At 40.3% G+C, this 25601-nt stretch overlaps 1 protein-coding gene across 1 annotated transcript; it reads left to right on the top strand.

Moving 5' to 3' along the window:
- The first annotated feature begins 14265 nt into the window (after positions 1-14265).
- nmur1a (neuromedin U receptor 1a) lies at positions 14266-25388 on the top strand. Its single transcript, XM_020534371.2, has 2 exons — positions 14266-15193; positions 25039-25388. Exons 1-2 carry the CDS (start codon positions 14266-14268, stop codon positions 25386-25388), a joined length of 1278 nt encoding a protein of 425 aa, XP_020389960.2.
- Positions 25389-25601: the final 213 nt, after the last annotated feature.

The raw sequence follows: 25601 nt of genomic DNA, 5'->3' as shown, positions 1-25601 counted from the left end.
ACCCTGCCTGCATCCACCTATCATCATGTCTCCCAGCCTTCCCCCAGCTGCACCCCCCTCATTCTATTTATTTCTGGACTCCTCTCCCCCTTCCCAGTCCTGATGAAGGGCTTCGACCTAAAATGTTGACTTGCCTACTCCTCGGATGCTATCTGACCTGCTGTGCTTCTCCAGCTTCATATTCATAAGAGTCTGACTTCCAGCATCTGCAGTTTTCATTGTCTCTTTTCTCCTGATTCCTACTGGCTTCAGTTTTGATTGAGCTCCTCGATACATACATGACCAATTGCTGCACTAATGTTGAGGACAATGATTCTCATCTCGCCTGAAGTATAATTTAAGTGTTAGCATTTTATGCTTTGTTGAATACTAATATATCAAGATCTTTTAATTTATTCAAAGGTTGACATTTCAACTATTTAATCTTTCACACTACCTCTTGATAACATGCATACATACACACACTGATATATGCAAATCACATTGTTCATTTTCAATGATCAGTTCTGAAAGTCATTACCCATTGCTCATAAATGGAATATCCTTTCAGGTTCTCCATCATCTGACATCTACAGCTTGCAATGACACTGGGTATATCGGACCATTGCAGTAAGGCATTAAATTGAAAGGAAGTATTCTACTTCCCATGTTAGGTAAAATGTCAATAGCTTGCACTGAATTTAAAACAGTACATAATAAAGAGAAACATTTATGTTACCGAACAGGCTATGAACGTGTTTTCTTTTAGCTATGTTCTTTCTCGCTTTTGTGGTCTTTTCATTTTTAATTAATTTTTTATTTGTGTTATTGATGTAACAATATAACCATAGCCAGAACAAAAATTTAAATTGAAGAAGCGTTTTCCAAGTTATCCCTGGTTTGTCCACGTACACTAGAGCTTCAGCTACATCAATACCTACAAATGATTTTACTTCACTTGCATCTTGGGAAATGAAGTGGAGGACAGCTCAAGCAGCAGTTTTCTCTCCTCTCCACCGTCCCCCCACGCAAGTTGCTGGAGCAATGTTGATCACAACAGGATAAATGGAACAGAACAGAACTTACGCTCCAACTAGCTGGATGCATTGCTAACTTGCAGATGCATCAGGAAGACCGTAATATTGCCTGAAGATGTACTTTAGCAGCACAAGGACATCTGGAAAAGAACAATAATAATTGTATTAAAAATTAAAAATGCAAATAAATAATTAAAATCTACTTATCATGGGTGATACAGCCATGGCACGCAAGAGCAACTTGGCAGCAAGACTACTGATCGAGCTGGTCAACTCCTAAACTACATAGTTGCTAGACTGGGTCTGCAGCAGCTGGTGAAGAAATGAACAAGAGGGAAGAAAATACTTGACCTCATCCTCACCAGTTAATCTGTTGTAGATGCATCTGTCCATGTCAGTATCAGTAACAGTGACCACTGCACAGTCCTTGTGGAGACGAAGCCCCACCTTCAATTGAGAACATCATCATCCATCATGTTGTGTGGCCCTCTCACCGTGCTGTATGGGATAAACTTCGAACAGATCTAGTATCTCAAGGCTGGGCATCCATGAGGTGTTGAGAGCTATCAACAGCAGCAGAATTGTACTCCAGCAAATCATAAAACTCATGGCCTGGTATATTCCCCACTCAACCATTACCATCAAGCCAGGGGATTGACCATCGTTCAACAAAGAGTGCAGGAGGGCATGCCACGAGCAGCACCAGGTATACCTAAAAGTGATGTGTCAACCTGGTGAAGCTATCAAACAGAACAACTTATGTGCCAAACAGCATAAGCAGTAAGTGATAGAGCTAAGTGATCCCACAACCAACAGATCAGATCTAAGGTCTGCAGTCCTGCCACATCCAGTTGAGAATGGTAGTGGACAATTAAACAACTCACTGAAGGAGAAGGCTCCATAAATATCCCCATCCTCAATGGAAGAACTAATACATTAGTGCAAAGAATAAGGCTGAAGCATTTGCAGCAATCTTCAGCCAAAAGGACCTCCTCCAGTAGTCCCTAGCATTACAGATACCAGTCTTCAGCCAATTCGAATCATTTCACGTGGTATCACGAAACAGTTGGAGGTACTGGATACTGCAAAGGCTATGTGCCCTGACAACATTTCATCAAGTGTACTGAAAGGTTGTATTCTAGAACTTGCAGTTCCCCTGGCTAAGCTCTTCAGTGCAGTTACAACACTGGCATCTACCCGACAATGTGGAAAATTGCCCAGGTATATCCTATACATAAAAAGCAGGACAAATCCAATCTGACCAATTACTGCCCCTCAGTCTACTCTCGATCATCAGTAAAGAGATGGAAGGAGTCATCAACTATCAAATAGCACCTGCTCAATGACGCCCAGTTTGGGTTCCACCAGGGCCACTCAGCTCCTGACCTCATTACAGCCTTGGTTCAAACATGGACAAAAAAGCTGAATTTGAAGAGGTGAAGTGAAAGTGACAGCCCTTGACATCAAGGCTGCATTTGACTGAGTGTAGCATCATGGAGCTTCAGTAAAACTGGAATCAATGGGTATCAGGAGGCAAACTCTCTGCTGGTTGGAGTCATACCTGGCAAATAGGAAGATGGTTGTGATTGTTGGATGTCAGTTCTCTCAGATCAATGACATCTAAGCAGGAGTTCCTCATGGTAGTGTCCTAGGCCCAATCAACTTCAACTGCTTCCCTCCATCCTAAGGTCAGAAGTGCAGATGTTCACCGATGATTGCACAATTTTTAGCACCATTTGCGACTCCTCAGTTACTGAAGCAGTCCATGTTCAAATACAACAAGATCTCGACAATACCCAGGCTTGGCTGACAAGTGGCAAGTGACATTTTTGCCACACAAATGCCAGGCAATGACCATTTCCAATAAGGGGCAATCTAACTACTACCCTTTGACATTCAATGAATCCCCCACTATCAACAACCTAGAGATTAACATTGACCAGAAACTCACTGGACTTTCACATAAACATAGTGGCTACAAGAGCAGGTCAGAGGCTAGGAATACTGTGGCAAATAACTCTCCTCCTGACTCCATAGAGCACTAGCTACAAGGTACAAGTCAGGGATGTGATGGAATACTCCCTACTTGCTTGGAATGGTGCAGCTCCTAGAACACACAAGACGCTGGATACCATCCAGGTCAAAGCAGCTACTTGATTGGCACCAGATTCATAACCATACAATCCCTCCATCACCGACACTCAGCAGCAGCAGTGTGTACTATCGACAAGATTCACTGTAGAAATTCTCCAAAAGATCCATAGGCAGCAGCTTACAAGCCCATGACCACTTCCATCCAGAAGGAGAGGGGTAGCAGATATGTAGGAACACCACCACCTGCAAGGTCCCCTCCAAGCCAGTCACCATCCTGACTTAGAAATATATCACCATTCCTCTACTGTTGCTGGGTCAAAATCCTGGAATTCCCTCCCCAGTGGCATTGCGGATCAACCTACAGGCGTTCAAGAAGACAGCTCACCACCACATTCTCAAGGGCAGCTCGGATTAGGCAATAAGTGCTGGCCAGCAAGTGATGCCCAGGTGTCAGGAATGAATAATTTAAAAAAGCCTGTATTCAAACAGCACCCTCCAGTATTCAAAATGTCTCAAAATGCTTTGCAGTCAAAGAAATATTTTATAAATTTAGTGATTGTTACAGTACGAGGAAACATTTTGTGACGTGTGAAGTCAGGAGGACAAGCCCAATGTTGAAAGATCTATCACAACATCATCTACAGGCATCTCAGATAATGCTAAAAATGTGGAAGACTTTTCTGAATGGCTTATTCACAGAAAACAGTAATCGTGTCATTTTTGATGGCTATGACTCCACATGCAAACAGATTACTCAAACAGATTATAATGATACTTTTTTTCATTGGCATTAATGATGCTGCCCATGATTCATCTATAATTAAAACAGGTAACAGGTTCCAAATGACTGCAAAACCTAATTGTTTTGCAGAATGTTTTCTGTTAAATATTTGCTCTTGATTTCCACTCTCTTGCCTTTCACTAACATGGAACTTTCTAAAAGCACTACTAAATTTAAACAATCCGCAGTTCACTCCAGCATTTAGAAGTATACCATGCAATATGTTATTTCTCAGGCAAGTGTTCTTATCCACTGTAGATACGATGTGCTGTAATGATATATGCTTTTGAGGGATATGTTCTGTACTGATTCTCTTGAAGACTGTGTTGTCAACTTCCATAGAAAGCAAAGTAAACAGCTTATTTTTTATTCAATTAGACAAAGGAAGCATAAGTGGGTGGACTCAGGTTCACACAGATCCAGGGTTTTAGTTTTTGATTTCAGTTATTTAAGTTGGGGTTTTAGGAGTTGAAACTGCCAGAGACAGTTCTCATTTGGCTGCTAGGTTCATTCTTTCAGTTTTTCCTTTCTCCTGGACTAGAAGGGATAGCAAGTATGTAAGTCTGTTTTGTCGAATTTGCCTCTGCCAAGGGTGTGTTTACAGGATGCTGCAATATTGGAACAGTTGCTGAGAAGTAGTTAAAATATATATTATTTTTATCAAGCATTTTAGTAGGGTTAGAGTTATACTAATTGTTCTTTTTTGTTTGTATTTTAACTGTGGTGTAAGAATAAACTGTGTTTTGATCGAAGCCTAGTAGTGTGACCAATCGAATCACATCTGGAGTATAGCACCTTACACTTGCCTTTAAATAAGGTAACAGTTAGGGTCTAGGCTATCTCCTTGATACATTTTGAGGGGGTTTGGTCTGGCCCATAAAAGTGCCTTTCCATGTAAATCTGAATGTGTAAGGGATTTCCAGGGCATTCCAGTTAGACTGATTGTCAGGCCAAATTTCTTCTAGGCATCCAAGAAACAGTCCATGATGACTTTGTGGTCCTTCTCTCTGTGGGCAAAGAGGGCCTAGTCATCAAAAAGGAAGAACTTCTGATCAAGAGATAGCAAGAACTGCAGATGCTGAAATCAGAGATAACATGGATTGCAGCTGGAGGAACACAGCAGGCCAGGCAGCATCAGAGGAACAGGAAAGTTGATGTTTTGGGCAAAGATTCCCGACCCAAAATGTCAACTTTCCTGCTCCTCTGATGCTACCTGGCCTGCTGAGAACTTCTGATCAAGCTCTTCAACAATCTTTGTTTCTATGTTCCTCTGTCCAAAACTCAGAAACATAAAAGATCGGAGCGGGGGGAGGCCATTCGGCCCTATGAACCTGCTCCGGCATTCTTCACGATCATGGTTGATCATCCAACTCAATACCCTAATTCTGCTTTCTCTCCATAGCCTTGAATCCCATTCACCCCAAGTGTTATATCTAGTCGCCTCTTGAATACATTCAATGTTTTGGCATCAACTACTTCCTGTGGTAATGAATTCCACAGGCTCAACACTCTTTGGGTGAAGAAATGTCTCCTCATCTCCGTCCTAAATGGTCTACCCCGAATCCTCAGACTGTGACTCCTGGTTCTGGACACACCCACCATCATGATCATCCTCCCTGCATCTACCCTGTCCAATCCTGTTAGAATTTTATAAGTCTCTATGAGATCACCCCCCTCATTCGTCTGAACTCTAGCAAAAACAATCCCAATCTAGTCGATTTCCCCTCATATGTCAGACACACCATCCCTGGAATCAGCCTGGTAAACCTTCATTGCACTCCCTCAAGGGCAAGAGCATCTTTCCTCAGAAAAGGAGACCAAAACTGTGCACACTATTCCAGGTGTGGTCTCGCCAAGGCCCTGTACAACTGCACCAACACATCCCTGCTCCTGTACTCAAAACATCTTGCAATGAAGGGCAACATACCATTTGCCTTCTTTACCCCTGCTGCACCTGCATGCTTACCTTCAGCAACTGGTGCACAAGGACACCCAGGTCCCACTGCACACTCCCCTCTCCCAATTTACAGCCATTCAGGTAGTAAGCTGCCTTCTTGTTTTTGCTTCTAAATTGAATAACCTCACATTTATCCAAATTATACTGTGTCTGCTATTGATTTGCCCACTCGCCCAACCTGTCCAGATCATGCTGAAGGATCTCTGTACCCTTGTTACAGTTCACCCTCCCACCCAACTTGGTATCATCTGCAAACTTGGAGATGTTACATTTTGATCCGCATCTAAATCATTAATATATATTGTGAATAGCTGGGGTCCCAGCACCGTTCCCTGTGGCACCCCACTAGTTACTGCCTGACAAGTTGGAAAGGACCCATTAATTCCCACTCTTTGTTTCTTCTCTGCCAACCAGTTTCCTATACATCTCCATACATTTCCCCTAATCCCATGTGCTTTAATCTTGCACATTAATCTCTTATGAAGGACTTTGTCAAATGCTTTCTGAAAGTCTAAATACACTACGTTGACTGGCTTCTCCTTGTCAATTCTACTAGTTACATCTTCATAGAATTCCAACAGATTTGTCAAGCATGATTTCCCCTTCATAAATCCACACTGACTTTATCTGATCCTGTCACTGCATTCTAAATGCTCTGTTATAAAATCCTCACAATGGATTTGAGAATTTTCCCCACTACTGATGTTAGGCTCACTGGTCTTTAATTCCCTGTTTTCTCTCTACCTCCCTTTTTGTATATTGGAGTGACATTATCCACCCTCCAATCTGCAGGGACTGTTCCAGAGTCAATAGAATCCTGGAAGATGACCACCAATGCATCCATTATTTCTGGAGCCACTTCCTTAAGTACTCTGAGATGTAGATTATCAGGCCCTGGGGATTATTCAGCCTTCAATCCCAACAATTTTCACTGTACCATTTCTCTATTAATATTGATCTCTCTCAATTCTTCCCTCGCACTGAATCTTGCATCCTCCAGCAATTCTGGTATCTGATTTGTGTCCTCTTTTGTGAAGGTAGAACCAAAGTATGTATTCAGTTCCTCAGCCATTTCTTTGTCCCCTTTTATACATTTCCCCATTTCTGTCTGTAGGGGACCTGCATTTGTCTTTACCAGTCTCTTTTTCTTCATGTACCTATAGAAACTCCTAGCCTCAGTCTTTATATTCCCTGCAAGCTTACTTTCATACTTTTATTTTTCTCTTCTTAATCAATCCCTTGGTCCTTCTTTGCTGAATTCTAAACTGCTCCCAATTTAATATTGCACTATCCCAAGCAAATATTGCACTATTTGTCATGTGTTCCGAAGAGAATATACATTGCTTTATTCAAGTTTCTGAAGGCATACGTACAGCCAAGTAACAAAAAAAATAAAAGCATAGAAAGATTGAAGCATCAGCTTTTCACGGTTCTAGTTATCATGTTATCATAGATTTAGCAAATCATTTAAATGAATGTGCCGAGACAGATAATTTTGGCCAATAATTTGTACAGGTCCTCTCTGCATACAGTTTTGTAACTTTTTGTGAGATCAGTTGGATTCAACTTTTGTTTTCAAAAACACTTTCCATTCTGACGCTTGTGCATTTTTACATTATGGATTCTAAAATGGAGCCTAATGGAAATCAATCTTTGCTTAGGTGAGTCCATGGTTCATCTTATACTCGATGTGCCTTTAATGTTAATTTATCATTTTTAACCTCCCTTTGCTGAGTGGATATCTAGTCAATCACGTGCGATGTTTGGTAAGAGGATAAATCCATATGGTATTCTAATTGTTTGGAAACCCAACGGGTGTATTGGTGATAGTCGGGAGATGATTTGTACACATGATTTAGTACTATTGCACTTGCCTATGCCGTATTTCACAAGTCCCTCCATTTAAATCAGGGGTTAACCAACCAAGACAAGTTATAAATTATACAAGATACAACTTATGGTTATAAATGGTTGGTGGGAGGCAATGGCTTAGTGGTATTATTACTGGACAATTAATCTAGAGACCCTTAATATTCTGGAGGGCCAGACTCAAATCCTACCATGGTAGACGGTGGAATTTGAATTCAATAAAAGTCTGGAATTAGGAATGGCTATAAAATTGTTGCTCATTGTCAGAAAACTCCATCTGCTTCATTAATGTCCTTACCTGGTCTGGCCCATATTTGACTCCAGTCCCACAGCAATTTGGTTGACTTGTAACTGCCCTCTGCGCAATTAGCAATGGGCAATAAAAGCTGGTTTAACCAGTGATATCCACATTCCATAAATGAGTTAAAAAGTTCAAGAACCCAGTCAGATTAAATGTTTAGATTTTCATAGAGTTCTTTTTGATCCATCAGAGATTGTGATGGTGGGTACATGGATATTAATAATGGTCATACATTTACTTGGAAAATCATCAGAATTATTTTCAGGAATACTTGCAAGCTTAGGTATCTGATTGGATGATATGATATTATATATGGATACCCAAAATTGGTCAAGCTCATGAGTGAGGAAGCATGAACTGGTCGTCGTTCTTTATTCACCTGTCCTCTTGGTTGGTTGCAATAAGGTTAATTTGGAAGTAATCCTTTCATTTGTGGGTGCCTTTCTCTCAGAACCAAATGCATTTATGTTTCAAATAGAACTAATTTAACAAAGCTATATCTTGGTTTAATAAATGCGTGAGTTTATTAATTATTAAATGTGAGAAGTAATAACACATACACACAGATTAGAAATGAGAGGCGAGTCCACAAAAAAGTTGGAAAAGATATTCATATCAGTCTCTGAAAAGCAGACCCTGGGATATGATCTCCATTATGTTCAGTGATACCAGTGACCTGATGCTGGTGGGTGAGCAGTTTATTCTGAAATGCTTGATTTTGCACAAAAACAGAAGTTGCTGGAAAAGCTCAGCAGGTCTGGCAGAACTGAGGAAGGGTCAGCAGACCCAAAACGTTAACTCTGATTTTTTCTTCACAGATGTTGCCAGACCTGCTGAGCTTTTCCAGCAACTTCTGTTTTTGTTCTTGATTTACAGCATCTGCAGTTCTTTTGGCTTTTGCTTGATTTTGGAGGTTAGCTGGAAGTCATTTTGCTCGTCATTTCACTTACTTTTTGGCTTCCAGCACAGAAAGAGAAACTTATTTTCTTTTTACCTACCTTGCAGGCACAGCTTAGCTATGAATCTTACAGCACGCACACTCACCCTGTTATGATCCACTTGCAAAAGGAAGACTAAAACGTGAGTTCTGCAACTTCTGGGACTATCATAAAAGTTAAAGCTTTAATTATATTCATCAAAATTACCAGTTCACTTGGCTGACAAACCATGTTGATAGATAAAACTGACTAGATTTCTGTACTTAACAAGATTGTTAATGAACTATTGTTTATTAGTAATAAATGAGTTTAACCACAGGCAAACAAAGTATGACTTATAACCTAGAACTCCCAAACTTAAACTATACCCCTCCTTAAACTTTCAGACAATACGTAGTCAGAAATAGATAAGCAAAAATAAAATGTTACGGATGCTGGAGGGAGGACAAAGGAACACAGTTTAATAGCACATGTCCACAGAATTGAACAAAGTGTCCTTTTGCTTCTTCCAAATCCTTCTAGTCTCTGATCCGCTTTTTCCAAGTTCCTTCATTTCTTTACTGAAGCCATAGGGCAGTTGGCACATTAATTGTTCAGTCTTTCTGTCACTGATTAGAGGCAGCAGCTTATGGGGAAATAGTGACTGAGGATAGTCCGCTATCTTCCAATTTTTTTGTTACTTCTCTTCAAGGAGAGATAGGATGTTATCATCTTAGAGTCAGAAGGCTTTCTGTCTCTGTATTGTTGACACATTGGCTGTTCATCTGTTCAGGAGCCAGGCAGTTTTTGCTATGCTGAGCTTTCCTGACTCTCATAACTGGTCCTGATTATAAAAGCAATCTGCAGCCTGTTTCTTGTTTTTCTCCCATCATGTGTCACAAATTATTCACCTGCATCTGATAGTGCATAAAATAAACTTTACTTCTGGTTTAACTTTATCATAGTGTTATTCTGGTCCTTTTAAAGTCAAAGTCCACAAACAGAGGGAGTGGGGGAAATATATCCTGCTGTTTAAAATAAGGAGAAAATTAAATTACGATGGCAAGTATTGGTAAGTATACATTTGTTTAAAAAATTCGCCATTCGTCCATACAGAAATTTGGCCTTCCATCCAGATTGGATGAAACAAAATATGCTAAAAATTTAGCCAAAGGATACAAAATCTGACTAAAGTCTGAATACCTGTATATGAAACAGACTAAAATAAACTGATTGGTAGCGTAAGCATTTAAATTTAGAGACAAAATGGTTTGTAAAACAAATTGACTGCAACAAATCTTTATTACTCTAAGATTAATGAAAGGCATATTTTGATTCAAAAGCATTCACAGAACAAGATAACTGCTGAAATGTTAGCTATACTAAGCATAGGCCAGTTGAAGACTGTAGCTAGATGATTAGAAGTGAAATTGCACAGCAACCTAAACCAAAAGGAGATCCTTAAGCTGCTAGCTGGGCACAAGGACACAGTCCCATTCCAGAGCAGCTGGATGAAAAATTGATTCTTGAAGTAGCCCTATCCCCTGTGACCGGTACAGAGTTGGCAAAACTCAAGTTGCAGCTGGAGGTTTGGGAGAGATAAAGAGAGAAAGCAAGAAGGAAAGTGGTTTCCAGCTCTGAAATGGAATTAGGGCTCAGAGAGAACTTAAGCAGACAGACGGAATTAGGGAAAATCCTCTCCACTCAGACACAGACCAAATGTGCCTTCCCCAGAAACAAGCTTTGAAGTCCTTAATTATTCTTGATTCATTCCTTAACATGACGTAGGAGATGTGGACTCTTTTTACAGGACTTTTAAAGAGGCAGTGCTTTACAGTTACAGTGGTCATGAACTTTTGTAATTCAGTGTGAGTTAACAGGAAAGGCCCAAAAGGTCCCTCTAAAAGATCCTTTCTTATAACAGGGAGACCAGAATTGCACATGGTATTCCAAAGGTGGTCGAACCAATGTCCTGTACAGCCGCAGCATGACCTCCCACCTCCTATACTCAATGCACTGTTTTAACTCTATGTAGTAACCATAAAAACATAGAAACTGGGAGCAACAGTTGGCCATTTGGCTCTTCATGCCTGGTTTGCTGTTCAATATGTTCATGATGTGGAGGTGCTGGACTGGGGTGGACAAAGTCAGAGATCACACGACACCAGGTTATAGTTCAACAGGTTTATTTGAAAACACAAGCTTGTGTTTTCAAATAAACCTGGTGGACTATAACCTGGTGTCATGTGAATTCTGACAATATGATCATGTCTTATCCTTTATTTCAAAGCCAAATTTCTGCTTTATCCCCATATCTCTCAGTGCTTTTTAAATCTAAAAAACGTACTTATCTCTTTCTTGAAAATGTTCAGTGACTTGGTTTCCACAGCCTTCTGTAGTATAGAATGCTACTGTTTCACTAGTCTTTCAGTGAAGAAATATTTCCGCATAGGCCTTTTAGGACCGCAATCTGTTTACTGAGACTGTGACCCCTGGTTGTAAACACCTCACCTTCCCTGCATCTAGTCTTTCCAGCCCTGTTAGAATTTTACACATTTCAGTCAGATCCCCTCTCATCCTTCTAGGCTGTAATGAATACAGGCCCAATCAAACAAAGTTCTCCTCAAAGAACAGTCCTGTAATCCCCAGTACCAGCCAAGCGAGCCTCCACTGAACTCTTTCTATGGCAACTATATCCTTTCTTAGACAGGGTGACCGAAACTGCATGCAATACTCCAGATGTGGTCTCACCAAGGCCCCTATAACAGCAATAAGACATCTCTACATCGGAACTCAAATTCTCTTGCAATGAAGGCATATCATTTGCCTTCCTAATTGTTTGCTGCATCTGCCTGTTTACTTTCATTAACTAGTATACAAGGACACATGGATCCCTTTTCTCAATATATCACCACTTAAATAATAATCTGCCTTTCTGTTTTTCACACTGAAGTGTTCACCTTCTCATTTATCCACATTATACTGCAACTTCCATGCATTGGCCCACTTGCTCAATTTGTCTAAATTGTCTTGAAGCATCCTTGTATCCACTCACCATTCACAATCCTGCCTAGTTTTATATCTTCAGAAAATTTGGAAATGTTCCCGATATATCATGATAACTGGGGCCCAAGCATTGATCCTTGCAGTAGCTTGCTTGTCACTGTCTGCCACTTGGAAAGAGACACATTTATTCCCACTCTCTGTTTTGTGACTGTCAATCAATTGTCAATCCATCTCAATATATTATTCCCAGTTCCACATATTTTAGTTTTGTCCGCAAACGTTTTATTTGGGAGATCATCAAAAGCCTTCCAAAAATCCAAGTACGCCACATCCACTGGTTCTCCTTTGTCTATTCTTCGTGCTACTTTCTCAAAAAAAATCCAGTAGATTTGTTAAGCATAATTTACCCTTCATAAACCTTTTCTCAAATACAGTTCAGGCTTTACAATTATTTTGTTATCATATACTTCATAATAGACTATAACATTCTCCATACTCTTGATGTTAGGTAAATTGATCTGTAATTCTGTGTTTTTCTCTCCCTCCCATTTTGAACAGTGGGGATGGCATTTATCGCCCTCCACTCTGCTGCTCCAGAATCTTTGAATTTTGGAAGATGACAACCAATGCATCCAATATTTCTAGGGCCACTTGCTTTAGTACTCTGGGATGTACATTATCAGGTGCTAATAATTTGTTAGCCTTTAAACCCCATCAATTTCCTGAAAAACAGTTTGTTACTAATGCTGATTTCCTCCAATTCCTCCCTTTCACTAGACCCCTGTTTCTGTAACATTTCTGGGAGGTTATTTGTGCACTCTTTTACCACAACACTACTACAAAGTCTGAGTTCACTAATACTGGGGAAAAAACAATAAAAAGGAAAAATGCAATAACTATATTTTCTTATCAATTGTGAGAAGAGGGAAGATTTATTTTAAAACTTGCAATCTGTCCATAAGAAAACTGCATTTAACTAGTATCAGTATTACAATATTCAAAACAGCGATTTGAAACAGCAACAATCATATTGTAAAAACCAGCAATTTCGATTTGTATATTTTATACAAAGAAAAAGCACCAACTGTGAACAGTATTTGAAATGATCAAACTGAAGTCAAGTTTCTTCCATGTTTCCATTCCTGTATGGAACTCTGAACTGCCCGCTCCTTTAAATACACGAAGGTTAAATATTTCATATACAGAGTGGAAGCTAAAAAATCATATTGTCCTTCTTTAAAGATTCTCGTAGAAATGTTTATAAAATTATATTTAAGCTAATGATACAAAAGGTTCTGGATCCTAACATTTCCCACTCCAGTGCCTGGCAGACCTCACAAGACAAGCACTTAAAACAAAGAACTGCGGATGCTGGAAATCAGAAGGACAGAAATTGCTGAAAAAAAAAGCTCAGCAGGTCTGGCAGCATCTGTGGAGAGAAATCTGAGTTAACATTTTCGGTCCAGAGACCCTTCTCTAGAACAAGCACTAAGATGGTCAATTAACATATTAAAATGCATTAAAACTAATATTGCGTTGTCTTTGTGAGTGAGTGTCTGTTCGGATCCACTGAAAGGTCAGTTTTTGTTTAAAATGGAAACTTACTCTTTTCATAAAGCTCTACATTGCAGAAATCAATTCAAACAAGTGCCGATTAATCCTCAGGGAATATCATCCGGCAGACGGGGTTGTTTTATTATTGCTTGCAGACGTCAGAAGTGATGTCTTTATAACGGCGGCAGTGCCTCAAGGCTTTGGAAGTACCTGGCGCAGTGGCTCATCGCGGCGTTATCTCCCTCTCCCTGCCCACTCCGCTTGGGAGCAGCTTAGACACTGAGTGCCAAAGGGTGGATTGGATGGAACTGTCTGCCTGAAGATCAGCTCTCAAGGACTGAAGACTGACGTCCAAACTCAATTATAAAGAAAAATCAGTGTGGCTGATTACTGGAGCCAAATCCAACTGATAACCAGGACTAGGAATATTAACATCACTGCACGGACTCCGTTCATGTGGAAGCGGGGGGAAAGGAACTTTGCTGCTTTGAGAAGCACGGAAATATTCAGGCTTTCTAATCGTGAATCCTTTCTTATCAATGGTGAGTCTTTACAGCACATTTAAAAGGTAACAGTTTTACCCAACTCAGGGCAAAGCATCTGTTCGGTAATAAGACTGATATAAAGGATTCCCAGTTTTATGATACCGACCTATAAGTTTGAAATAAGCGACAAAGTTGACGGGTTTAAAAATGATGACAGCTTGATTTCACCGTGCTTTCGAATATTCACGGACTTTCATTTAGTCTTGGACGGGAGGGAAAAGAATAATGCAAATTTCACCCAGTCAGCAGCAATTCCCCAAAAACTGTTCTCAAATGGATTCGTTGAAGAATCGGAGCGCATTTCTCCAAACCATCTATCAGTACTTCTGCAACACAACCTTCGGAAAGCAGAACCTCAGCTGGAATAACACCATCCCGGAGGACTTTTTCATGAGCAAAGAGGAGCTGCTGTTGAAGTATCTGGGTCCCAGGAGATCGTCCTTTTTTGTGCCAGTCTGTTTGATTTATCTCTGCATCTTTGTGGTCGGCGCTTTTGGAAATGCACTAACCTGCATCGTTATAGCGAAGCACAAAGTGATGAGAACCCCTACGAATTATTACTTATTCAGCCTGGCCATTTCCGATCTCTTGGTGCTGATTCTGGGCATGCCGTTGGAACTCTATGAAATGTGGAGGAATTACCCGTTTCTCCTCGGTCAAGCGGGATGTCACTTTAAAACCTTCCTTTTTGAGACGGTTTGCTTTGCCTCAATACTAAACGTGACGGCCCTCAGTGTTGAGAGATACATCGCCGTCGTGCACCCCCTTAAAGCAAAGTATGTTGTGACCAGAACTCACGCCAAACGGGTAATCTTAACGGTGTGGCTGATTTCTTTCTGCTCAGCCATCCCCAACACCAACCTCCACGGCATCTATTATCTGAGTACCCCGTTTGGGGAACACATTGAAGAGTCCGCTATCTGCGTGCTGTTAAAGCCAGCCTGGATGTACAGTCTCATCATTCAGATCACCACGGTGCTGTTTTTCTTCGTCCCGATGATCATTATTAGTATGCTGTACTTACTGATTGGATTGCAACTGAAGCGAGAGGAAGTAATTTCTGACTTCAAACCAGGATTGGGAAATGCCAACTACCAAACCCCGCGCATGGAGCAAGAGAAGGTCAGGAGGAGCCAAGTTACCAAAATGCTCAGTAAGTTTGAAACAAAAGAACGTTTATACAAATAACCCCTCCTTCTGTTAACGAAAAAATAGTAGCAAGTCATTTGGAAGGACTCTTCTTGTCTCCGCCTGGGTTTTCAGATGGTTTCACTATTATCTCTCCTCTCGGAGTACATTCCGTTAAAAATGCACAAAAAAAAAACATTTTGTTGGGGTATTATAGTCCGAATTAATTAAAATGTGGATTACCAAAACCAATCACCACTATAAAGATTTTTAAAAAATCTGATGAGATTTTTCAGGGCAGAAATGTAAGTTTGCTTCTACATTGTTTATACCGGTCTTAACAGCTGGAACAATGCTGCTGCAACTTGTGGGAGAAAAAAAAGACATACTGAAAAACCAAAAAGGTTTCAGAAACAGTGATATGAAGTAAGGGAAATATGCACATTGTCACGATAGACTCCCGGTTGAAGTTCCTCAATTTGTTACAGTTCCAGGGAATCCCTCCAAACAGTTGTGCTCCCAGGTGAGGTGGGATGAACTGGCTCAGCTTTACACCCATCCCGTAGGTTGGTTACAACAAGGTTAAGTTAAAAATGGATCTCTTCCTTTGTGGGTTTCTTTCTCTCACACCCAAAATATTTTAAAAGAAGCCAAGAAGACTCATTCCTTTGGTTAATTCAAGAAAAAAAGAACTGGCTAAATTGGCTCCTTTCAAAGCGTAAGTTAATTTGAGTCTGGGAGACCGGGGAGAGGACTCCTTTTTGAAATGAACATGGTTGCAGCCAACCAAAAGGATGGTTGAGTAAGAAAGGGGATGGTCCATCCTTCTTCACTCAGGAGCTTAACAGTTTGGGATATTCATCTGGAACTATAACAAGTTGGGGAACCTCAGCCAGGATCCTGTCATAACAAACTGGGGGCTCTTACTGCAATTTGAACCCACAGGTGAAACGTAAGAATTAGAGTGGTAAATTGCCACTTTGAAACCAATTGTTTAAAAAAAAACTGCAAAAGGCTTTCTTGTGTTTGCAGTTCTACACTATTGAAATGTCTGCATACAATGACAGTGTATTCCTAGCAGAATTAGGGTAAGTTAGTTTTGAAGATTTAAATGTTCTGTCCCTTAAGCAGTTAAAAGATTCAGTGAGACACTCAGGGTTAGAATTTTACCCTAAGTCAGAAACTCCAAAATTTTAGAAGGAGTAGCCAATAATTTACAGATGGAAACTGAAGATGAAGAGATGGATGATGATTAGCAGTAGAAAGGGTAAAATTGGAGCAGTGTGAATTAGAGTTTTAAGAAAAGGAAAAGCAACAGGAAAGAGAGATAGGGCAAGACAGCAAAGAGCAAGGAGAGAAGAGAGTTTATAGAAAAACTTGCAAGAAAAGAGTATGAATTAAGACAGTTGAAATTTAAAAAAACAGGAATCCTACTGCATTTCATGAAGTCACTATTGGCCGAGACTTGAGGGTGAGGCAACTCAGTTAGTCATTTAATTCCTAGCTTTGAGGAGGCAGAGATTGAAACTACCTTAGGAGACTTGACAGGGTAGATACAAAAAGGATGTTTCCTCTTATGGGAGAATCCTGGACCAAAGGACATAATCTCAGAATAATGGGTTGCACATGTAAGACAAAGATGAGGAGGAATTTTTACTCTCTGACAGTAGTGAACCTATGAAATTCTTTCCAGCAGAGAGCTGCAGAGCTTGGTTCATTAAGTATATTCAAGTCTGAGATAGGTTTTGAATCAGTAGGGGAATCAATGGTTGTGGGGAAAAGGCAGGAAAATAGAGTTGAGAACTATCAGATCAGCCATGATCTCATTGAACAGCAGAGCATACTCAATAGGCTGCGTGGCCTTCTTCTGCGGCTACAACTTATGGTGTAAAGGTGGGAAAAGTGATAGAAAATTGAGCCCATATTGGGAAAATGGAAATACAGGGGGCCTTCCTGAGGACAGAAATGATAGTGCTGAGTTGAAAGGTGAGGGTAAGAAGCTTATGTGTTTTACTTGATGCAAGGCAGGGCATGGTTGTATCAACTATTGAATGCTATGGGAAAATCTAGTGGGATTTATCAGAGTGCACGTGCAATGCACAGAGAATGGGATTCAGTCAGACAGCATATCAGGCCAGGCTATGACTCGGACTTCAACTGTAAATCCCTGTGAAGACATTCCTGAGAGTGTGAATTAGGTTAAACAAATTCCTGAGATTTATTGGGACTTTGTATCTTATGCAGGAATGGTCACATTTTCACAGGGAGAGGCAAACAGCCTGCAGAGATACTGAGGGACGCTGAGGCCAGCCAAACTCTACTGCTGGGAAAAAGGCATGACCTTCCTACAGGAGAGTACAGTTAATGCCAAGGTGCTGGTAGAAGGGATTGACAGAGGGTGCATTCCCATCCCGCTATACTGGGTGCATATGGTGTGTGACCTTGTGTCAAGGCCAGTGACTGCAGGAGTCATCCCCAATGTGGCTGTGGATGGGACTGACCTGCTTCTCAGCAATGACTTGATGGGATCAAAGGTAATAGCATACTCAGTGGTCTCTGAGAAGCCATTTGAGGCCAGGGAGGCAAACAGCCTGTGGAGACCAAGGCCTGGCATTTTTTTCTGTCAGCGTGGTCATGCCAGCTATGGGTAGATAAGCTCAGCCACTGGAGGCTGAAGAGGCATTGCAAGTGGAAGACTCTCCTGTTTGATTATCCAAGACAATCTTTTTAAGAGTTGATAAAAAGAACTTCCCAACTACCCAACAAGTTGACCCACTATTAAAACCACTGGCTCAGACTGCTCACCCTCAATCTGTGGCAGAAGCAGTCTCGGAAAGTTAATTGTTATTAAAAGTGTGCCAACAATGTGAAGAATAGCCCAGCTATGTCCTGTCTATATAAAGAAAAATAAATCCAATCTGGTCATTTACTGTCTCACCAGTTTACTCTCAATCATTAGCAAAGCAATATAAGGTGTTATTAATGGTACTGTCAAGAAACACCCACTCACAAACAACTTGCTCGATAATGCTCAGTTTAGATTATATCAAGCGCATCTAGTTCCAGACCTCATCAGTGTCTTGGTCCAAACATGACAAAAGAGCCATGTTCCATGGTAAGATCCATGTGCCAACCTTGAAATAAAGACAAGATTCAACCAAGTGAGGTATTAAGAAGCAGTAACAAAATTGAGGGCAATGGGAGAAAGGAGAAAACTCTCCAGTGATTGAAATCATACCTAGCATTAAGGATGAGGACAATGGTTGACAATGAACGCAGCCTCAGGACATCACTTCAGAACGTCCCAAGGTAGTGGCCTGGGCCCAAACATCTTGAGTTGCTTCAACAATGATCATCCATCCATCATGAGGTCGGAAGTGTGGATGTTTATTAATAAATTGAATATGCTTAAACGTTGTACCTTTCATGAATTATGCAGGAGCATGGGGGAGCCTATACTAGCCCTTTGTGTTCTCCCTGATGATCTTGAAAATCAGCACCATTTGAAAATTTGTCTTCTTGTATTTGTCCGATTGAGTGCAAGATGAAAAGTTCAGCAGCATGTTTCTCATTTCAGTAATACTCAAGCTGTGTCCTATTAAGTGTCATTCTGTTTCAGTTGGGAACTTCAGGAAGCTACTTGTCTCTCACAGAATTACATTTGCCAGAAGTACCATCAGCTGCAGTAGCTTGAGCTTGGAGTTTTTGTTTTAGTTGAACAGCTTTATCAATTTGTCTTGACATTTACATCAATTTGTAAGTTTCTAGCTCCCTTCGTTTGTGCACACAATTTTACCACTTTGTCTATGTTGCTCTTCCTAATTAATCTTCTAAAATGCATTGCTTCACAGTGCTGTGCCTTAATTTTAATCTGTCAGCTTCACCAATCTGCTTTCATCATCATCACTGTTAACTACATTTTGAGGTTTGTGTCACTCAAAACCTTTAAAATTGTGTCTCAGAACCATTCCTGAATGAGGGTCCCGACCCAAAACGTCAGCTTTCCTGCTCCTCTGATGCTGCCTGGCCTGCTGTGTTCCTCCAGCTCCACATCTTGTTATCCCAGAATCTATGTTGGGACCCTACACCTACCTCAGGGTGGCTTCTATATCTTAACCAGCAAAGAGAAGAGAGTTGCCTACGTTTCTTTGTTTTCAGCCACTGCCCCAATATTCCCTGTAATGCTGACAAGGAGCATTTTATGAACTGCTGCCCTGAAGGATGTCAGATCTTCCAGGCCAATACACTGTACATTAAGCCCACTAGGAGAATTTTCATATGCACATATTGAAAAAAGTTGAAGAATCCTGTTGTAAAATGTTGTTTGTGCTGTCTGAGCTCATAATAAATACCAATTGAATCTCACTTGTTCAGTGTCATTAAATAAAAGCTTTCATCTCTTGGTGATGTGTACTGTGTCAATGAGGAATGTGCCACAAAAGAGGACATGCATCTCATCCAATTTAAATTAAGCAATCTATTCAAGCAATTGTTTTACATGAAATGCATTTATTTTACCAATGACACACAATATAGAAGTTGTAAACTGTACTTTGAAGTTAGTTTTTTTCTGTTGTGTTATAGATCACTGTTGGTATGTCAGTATACCCTTAATGGACAGGATATGTCAGTATATCTTTAAGAGACACACTAATTATATCATTACTGTTCATTGTGTGTGACTTGAGGGTTTAGAGATTGCTGGTATCATCGGAATTTGGATCATTTGAAGCATGACACATTATAAGAAGCTTCACATGAGCCCAGATATTGATGTGCCATTGAATACAATATTTGTACATATTGTTGAGCTCCTTAGCTGGCTGAGGTAAAAAATATCTTTTGGATTCTTCAACACCATGCTATGTCTATAGCTAGTTTCTTATGAGGGAAAACATAACTATTGCCACATCAGGTAAAGTACTGTCCTAAGTGTAAAGCTCACATCGTGGTTAGCAGTGACAGTCATCAATAAATGTAATTCAAGATCTCAGTGGTAGATATTAGGAAAACTGATTGAAGATCTACTGAACACCAGCTTTGGACATCAGAGAATCTGAACAATTGGCTGCAATAGTTTCTGTGAGGACAGGGGGATTTTGTGATAGGTTTCATGATCAGTGTGTGAATATAGAGTCATGGAGTCATAGAGTAATACAGCATGGAAACAGGCCTTTTGGCCCTAACTGGTCTACGCTGACTACGGTGACCACATAACTAGTTCCAATTGCCTGCATTTTGTCCATATCCATCTAAACCCTTCCCATCCACGTACCTCTCCAAATGTTTTTTTAACTGTTGCTATTATACCTGCCTCAAACACATTCTTTAGCAGCCCAGTCCATATATGCACCACTGTCTGCATGAAGAAGTTGCCCCTCAGATCCTTCATAAATCTTACCCCTCTCACCTTAAACCTACGCCCTCTAGTTTTCAATTCCCCATCCCTGGGAAAAAGATGATATGCATTCATCCTACATATGCCCCTCATGATTTTATACATTTCAATAAGGTCACCCCTCATTCTCCTATGTTCCAAGGAATAAAATCCTATCCTGGCCAAACTCTCCCTATAAGTCAGGCCTCCTAGTCCTGGCAACATCTTTGTAAATCTTCTTTGCACTCTTTCCAGTTTAACTATGTCTTTCCTGTAACTGGGTGACCAAAGCTGTGCAAAATACTCCAAGTGTGGCCTCACCAGTGACTTATACAACTGTAACATAACGTCCCAACTTCTATACTAATGCCTTGACCAATAAAGGCCAGCATGCTAAATGCATTCTTTATCTCCCTGTCTACCTGCGATGCTGCTTTCAACAAACTATGTACTTGTACTCCTATGTTCCTCTGTTCCACAACACTCCTCAGGACCCTATTACTTACAGTATAAGTCCTACCTTGGTTAGACTTTCTAAAGTACAACACCTCACATTTATCTGTATTGAACTGCATTTGCCAATCCTCAGCCCACTTCACTATTCCTCTGCAATTTTTGGTAACCTTCCTTGCTATCAATGATACATCCTAATTTTGTACCATCTGCAAACCTACTAATCATGCTTGTACATTGACATCCAGATCATTTATGTAAATAACAAATAACAAAGGTCCCAGTACTGACCCCTGTGGCATACCACTAGTCACAGGCATCCAATCTGAGAAACAACCTTCAACCATCACCCTCTGCTTCATTTCATCGAGCCAACTCTGAATCCAATTAGCCAGATCTCCTTGGATCCCATGCATCCTAACCTTCATGACTAGCCTGCTGTGCGGGACCTTGTCAAAGGCCTTACAACATCCACTCCTTACCCTCATTTATCCTCTTGGTTACCTCTTTGAAAAACTCTAAAGGATTTGTCATACCTGACTTCCTGCACACAAATCCATGCTGACTATCCCTAATCAGACCTTGATGATCCAAATGTTGTTTGATTCTGTCCCTCAGTATCCTCTACAATAACTTGCCTACCACTGATGTCAGGCTTACCGGCCTGCATTTCCCTGGCTTGTCTTTGCTACCTATTTTAAACAATGGAAAAACATTAGCCACCCTCCAATCTTCCGGAACTTCACCAGTGGCTAAAAATGAAGCACAAGTCTCTGCAAGGGCCTCTGCAATTTCTTCCTCAGCCTCCCACAACATCCAAGGACGGAATTGATCAGGCCCAGAGGATTTATCCATCTCAATGCACTTTAAGGCTGCAAACATCTTCTCTCTGGTAATATGTATATGGTCCAAAATATCACGACTTGTTTCCCTTATTTCCTTAGCATTCATAATTCTCTGAGGATAAATATTCATTGAAAATCTCCCCCATCTCCTGTGGCTCCAGACATCGACGGTCATGCTGATCTTTAAGTGGACCTATTCTCTCCCTAGCCACCCTCTTACTCTTAATATAGCTATAGAACTTCTTGGGATTATCTTTAACCTTATTTGCCACATCCATCTCATACCCTCTTTTTGCTCTTCTAATTTCCTTCTTAAGTGTGCTACTACACTTTTTTATAGTCATCTAGGAATTCACTTGAGCCTAATAGCTTAAACCCAATGATGCCTTCTTTTTCCTGACCAGAACCTCAATATCCTTCATCATTCAGGGATCCCTAAGTCAGCTTTTCCTTTCACCCTTACAGGGACATACTGTCCCTAGATTCTTGATATCACACTTTTAAAAAGCCTCCCATTTACCAGTCATTCCTTTTCCTTCAAACAGACTCACCCAATCGACCGCTGTTAGATCCTGCCTAATGGCCCAAAATTGGCCCTGCTCCACTTCAGCACCTTAACCTGCGAATCTGTCCTATGTTTCTCCATAACTATGTTAAAACTAAGAGAGTTATGGTCACTGGACCCAAAGTGCTCTCCGACTGACACTTCAGTCACTTCCCCAACCTCATTTCCTAAGAGGAGGCCGAGTGTTGCACCCTCCCGAGTAGGGCCCTCTGCATATTGATTTAAGAAACTTTCTTGGACACATTTCACAAATTCCAACCCATCTGGATCTTTTACACTCTAACCAATACCACTCTGTTATTATTGCAGGTGTCTGCAATCTCTCTACACATCTGCTCCTCTGTTACCCGCTGGATATTTGTGGGTTTATAATACAATCCCAACAGAGTGGTTATCCCCTTTTTGTTTCTAAGTTCTAACCATTTGGCCTCATTTGATGACCCCTTAAGAATATCTTCTCTAAGCACTGTTGTTATGTCCTCCCTTATCCAAAGGTCAACGTCCCCTTCTCGCTTACCTGTACTTCTGTCATGCCTGTAGCTTCTGTATCCTGGAACACTGAGCTGCCAGTTCTGCTCTTCTCTCAGCCATGTTTCTGTTATGGCTATAATATCCCAGTCCCCAGAGCCAATCCATGCTCTGAGCTCATCTGCCTTACCAGTCAGGCCTTGTGTGTTGAAAGAAACACACTTTAAACCAGAAGTCTATTCCCTCCCTTTACTGTGCCCCTGGCTATCTTGAATAGTAAACTTGCTCTCAATGGCTAATGTATTTTCCCCTGACTTCTTGATGGCCCGTCTCCTATTCAGAGTCCCATCCCTCTGCCAAACTAGTTTAAACCCTCCTGAGTAACACTAGCAAATCTCCCTGCAAGGGGAGATACATATTTAAGAGATACAGTATCTCAATGTACCTTTAGGAAACATGCTGATGGCACTGTATCCTGGCATGTGGCCTGAGGGTGTAAAGGTTGCATATTTGAACCTACTGCAGATCACTTGAAGCATGGCATGCTATAAGAAGCCTGCTGTTCCATACAATTTAATCGCTTAATGTGAGCATAGTCACTGATGTGTCTGTGAATGTATTATTTGCATATATAATAGTGAACTGTAATAAATATCCAACGGATTCTTCAACCCCATGATATCCATGCCCAGTTTCTTGTGATGATGGATAATGTAAACATTGCCACATTGGGTAAATTTCTCTATTGGATACAAAACCCATGAGGTATTCAAGTCCGAATATAAAAGATAGCAAATTAAATTCCTTTGTCTGCTATCTTAATGGAAGCACTCTATCTTATTTTAATACAGAGGTTAATGAGTCAACAAGGCTATTTTGCATGTTAATATTCAAAGAAATTATTTTAAAATCTTTATACCATGCAACAGCTGTGATGCCTATTCTGATACTGAGTTTGAAAACTAGAAATTCATGGGTAAAGAAATGGAAGTGTTTGCCTTAGGAAACATAGCTATAACTATGAATGCAAGCAGAAAATGCTGACTGATTATTGCTACTCTTATTTCCTGTTGTGATTGGGAAGGAGCCAGAGGCAAGAAGTTCAGACTGCATTGTGCAGTGAACTTTGATTGCCACAGAAAATGTTGTACCAGAGTGTTTGCAGGAGGCAATACAACTTTCTGACAGCTTGTCTGGGAAGTGACTGCTCTTCTCAAAGAGCAAATTTATATTTTCCTGGGTCTATACTCTCTATGAAGGAACACAAATAGGCCATTCAACCCCTCAGCCTCTTCTACCTTTCTGTTAGTTCAGAACTGAACTGAATGATAACTCCATCTACTGTCTTGGTTCATGAGCTTTTAGACCTTTACCTAACATAAATCCTCCTTTGTACTGAACTTCTCTACCAGAAGAAATAGTTTTCACCTAATCTATCAAATCCTGTAATCATTTTAAACGCCTTAATTAAAGCACCCTTAACTTTCCATGCTTAAAAGGATTAAAATCTAAACTGTGCAACTTGTTCTCATTATGGTATCCATTTAGCCCCAAATTATTCTGATTAATCTACATGGCCTCTAAGTCCATTGTATCCTTATTGAGGATCAATGTCCAGAACTGAATGCAATACTTAGCTGAGTTATGTCAGATTGTTGTGTATCTGAAGCACATTTCCCTCTTTTTGTATTCTAGACTTCCATTTGCGTATGGATTCTTATGAATGCACATATTTCTGGCTATCTGGCTGGAAACACAATATATAGTTATATTTGTGGCTTCTACAAGTAACTCTCTTTTCCCAGTCAATGAAATTTTAAGAAAGATCCTCAGATAAAAACACACTTTCTAAAAGTCCTACAACCAAACAGTATGTATAATCACGTGAAAATCCTTAGATCCTCTAACAACTGTTGTTAACCCTAGAGAAATATCTCCCAAATGTTTGCAGCATTTTAAATGAAAGCATGTAGTTGTCACTTTAACAGTTCTGCAAGTGGTTGCCTCTTGGCTCATTCAGCCCTAGTTTCAGTGAATTTCAATGTTATTTTGTTACTTTTAGCTTTTGAAACATTTTAATTTTTGTTAGTTTGAATGATTGCAGCTCTGCAAATTATTCCATTTTTAACTTTTGCACTGATGATTAAATTTGTCCTTTTCAGTTGTTCTGGTGATTGTGTTTGGAATCTGCTGGGCACCTTTTCACACAGATCGGTTAATGTGGATTCTGATAAACAACTGGACTGAAGAATTGCACAGGTTGTATCAGTACGTACATATTGTCTCGGGTGTATTCTTCTACTTTAGCTCAGCAATCAATCCTATTCTATACAACCTTATGTCTACTCGATTCAGAGAGATGTTTAAAGAGGTGATGTGTAGCCGAAAGTTCCAAAGTTCCAAACCTGGATGGTATTCTGCAAGTTTAACCAGGATGACAACCCGCAGCACTGTATTGGAATCTAGTCCCTGTAATGGAATACCATTGTCTGACATTGAAGACTGTGAGTAATACTTTGAATGCGGAATTAAAGGTGGAAGTTAAACTTCAGTTACTGGATTATGTAATATTATAGCCATTGTTGCATTTTGTGGCCGTTTTAATTTGTTGATGTTATTCACATTGTGTACTTTGTCTTTAACCATGATTAAGTTTAAAAAAAAATTCTCATCTACAAATCTAATGAAATGTGCTTTGTATTTTAAACTTTTAGTCCATAGGACT

The sequence above is a fragment of the Rhincodon typus genome, chromosome 13 (assembly GCF_021869965.1).
Source record: "Rhincodon typus isolate 14 chromosome 13, sRhiTyp1.1, whole genome shotgun sequence".
NCBI lineage: Eukaryota > Metazoa > Chordata > Chondrichthyes > Orectolobiformes > Rhincodontidae > Rhincodon > Rhincodon typus.
Note: the sequence above shows the minus strand (reverse complement) of the source record. Positions and strands in the feature narration are given on the sequence as shown.

What these genes read in the sequence shown, in the direction of transcription:
- nmur1a (XM_020534371.2), top strand. Translation starts at nt 14,266, where the DNA reads ATGCAAATTTCACCCAGTCAGCAGCAATTCCCCAAAAACTGTTCTCAA. An exon ending in CCAAGTTACCAAAATGCTCA is followed by an intron (nt 15,194 to 25,038) that starts GTAAGTTTGAAA and finishes TGTCCTTTTCAG; the next exon opens with TTGTTCTGGTGATTGTGTTT.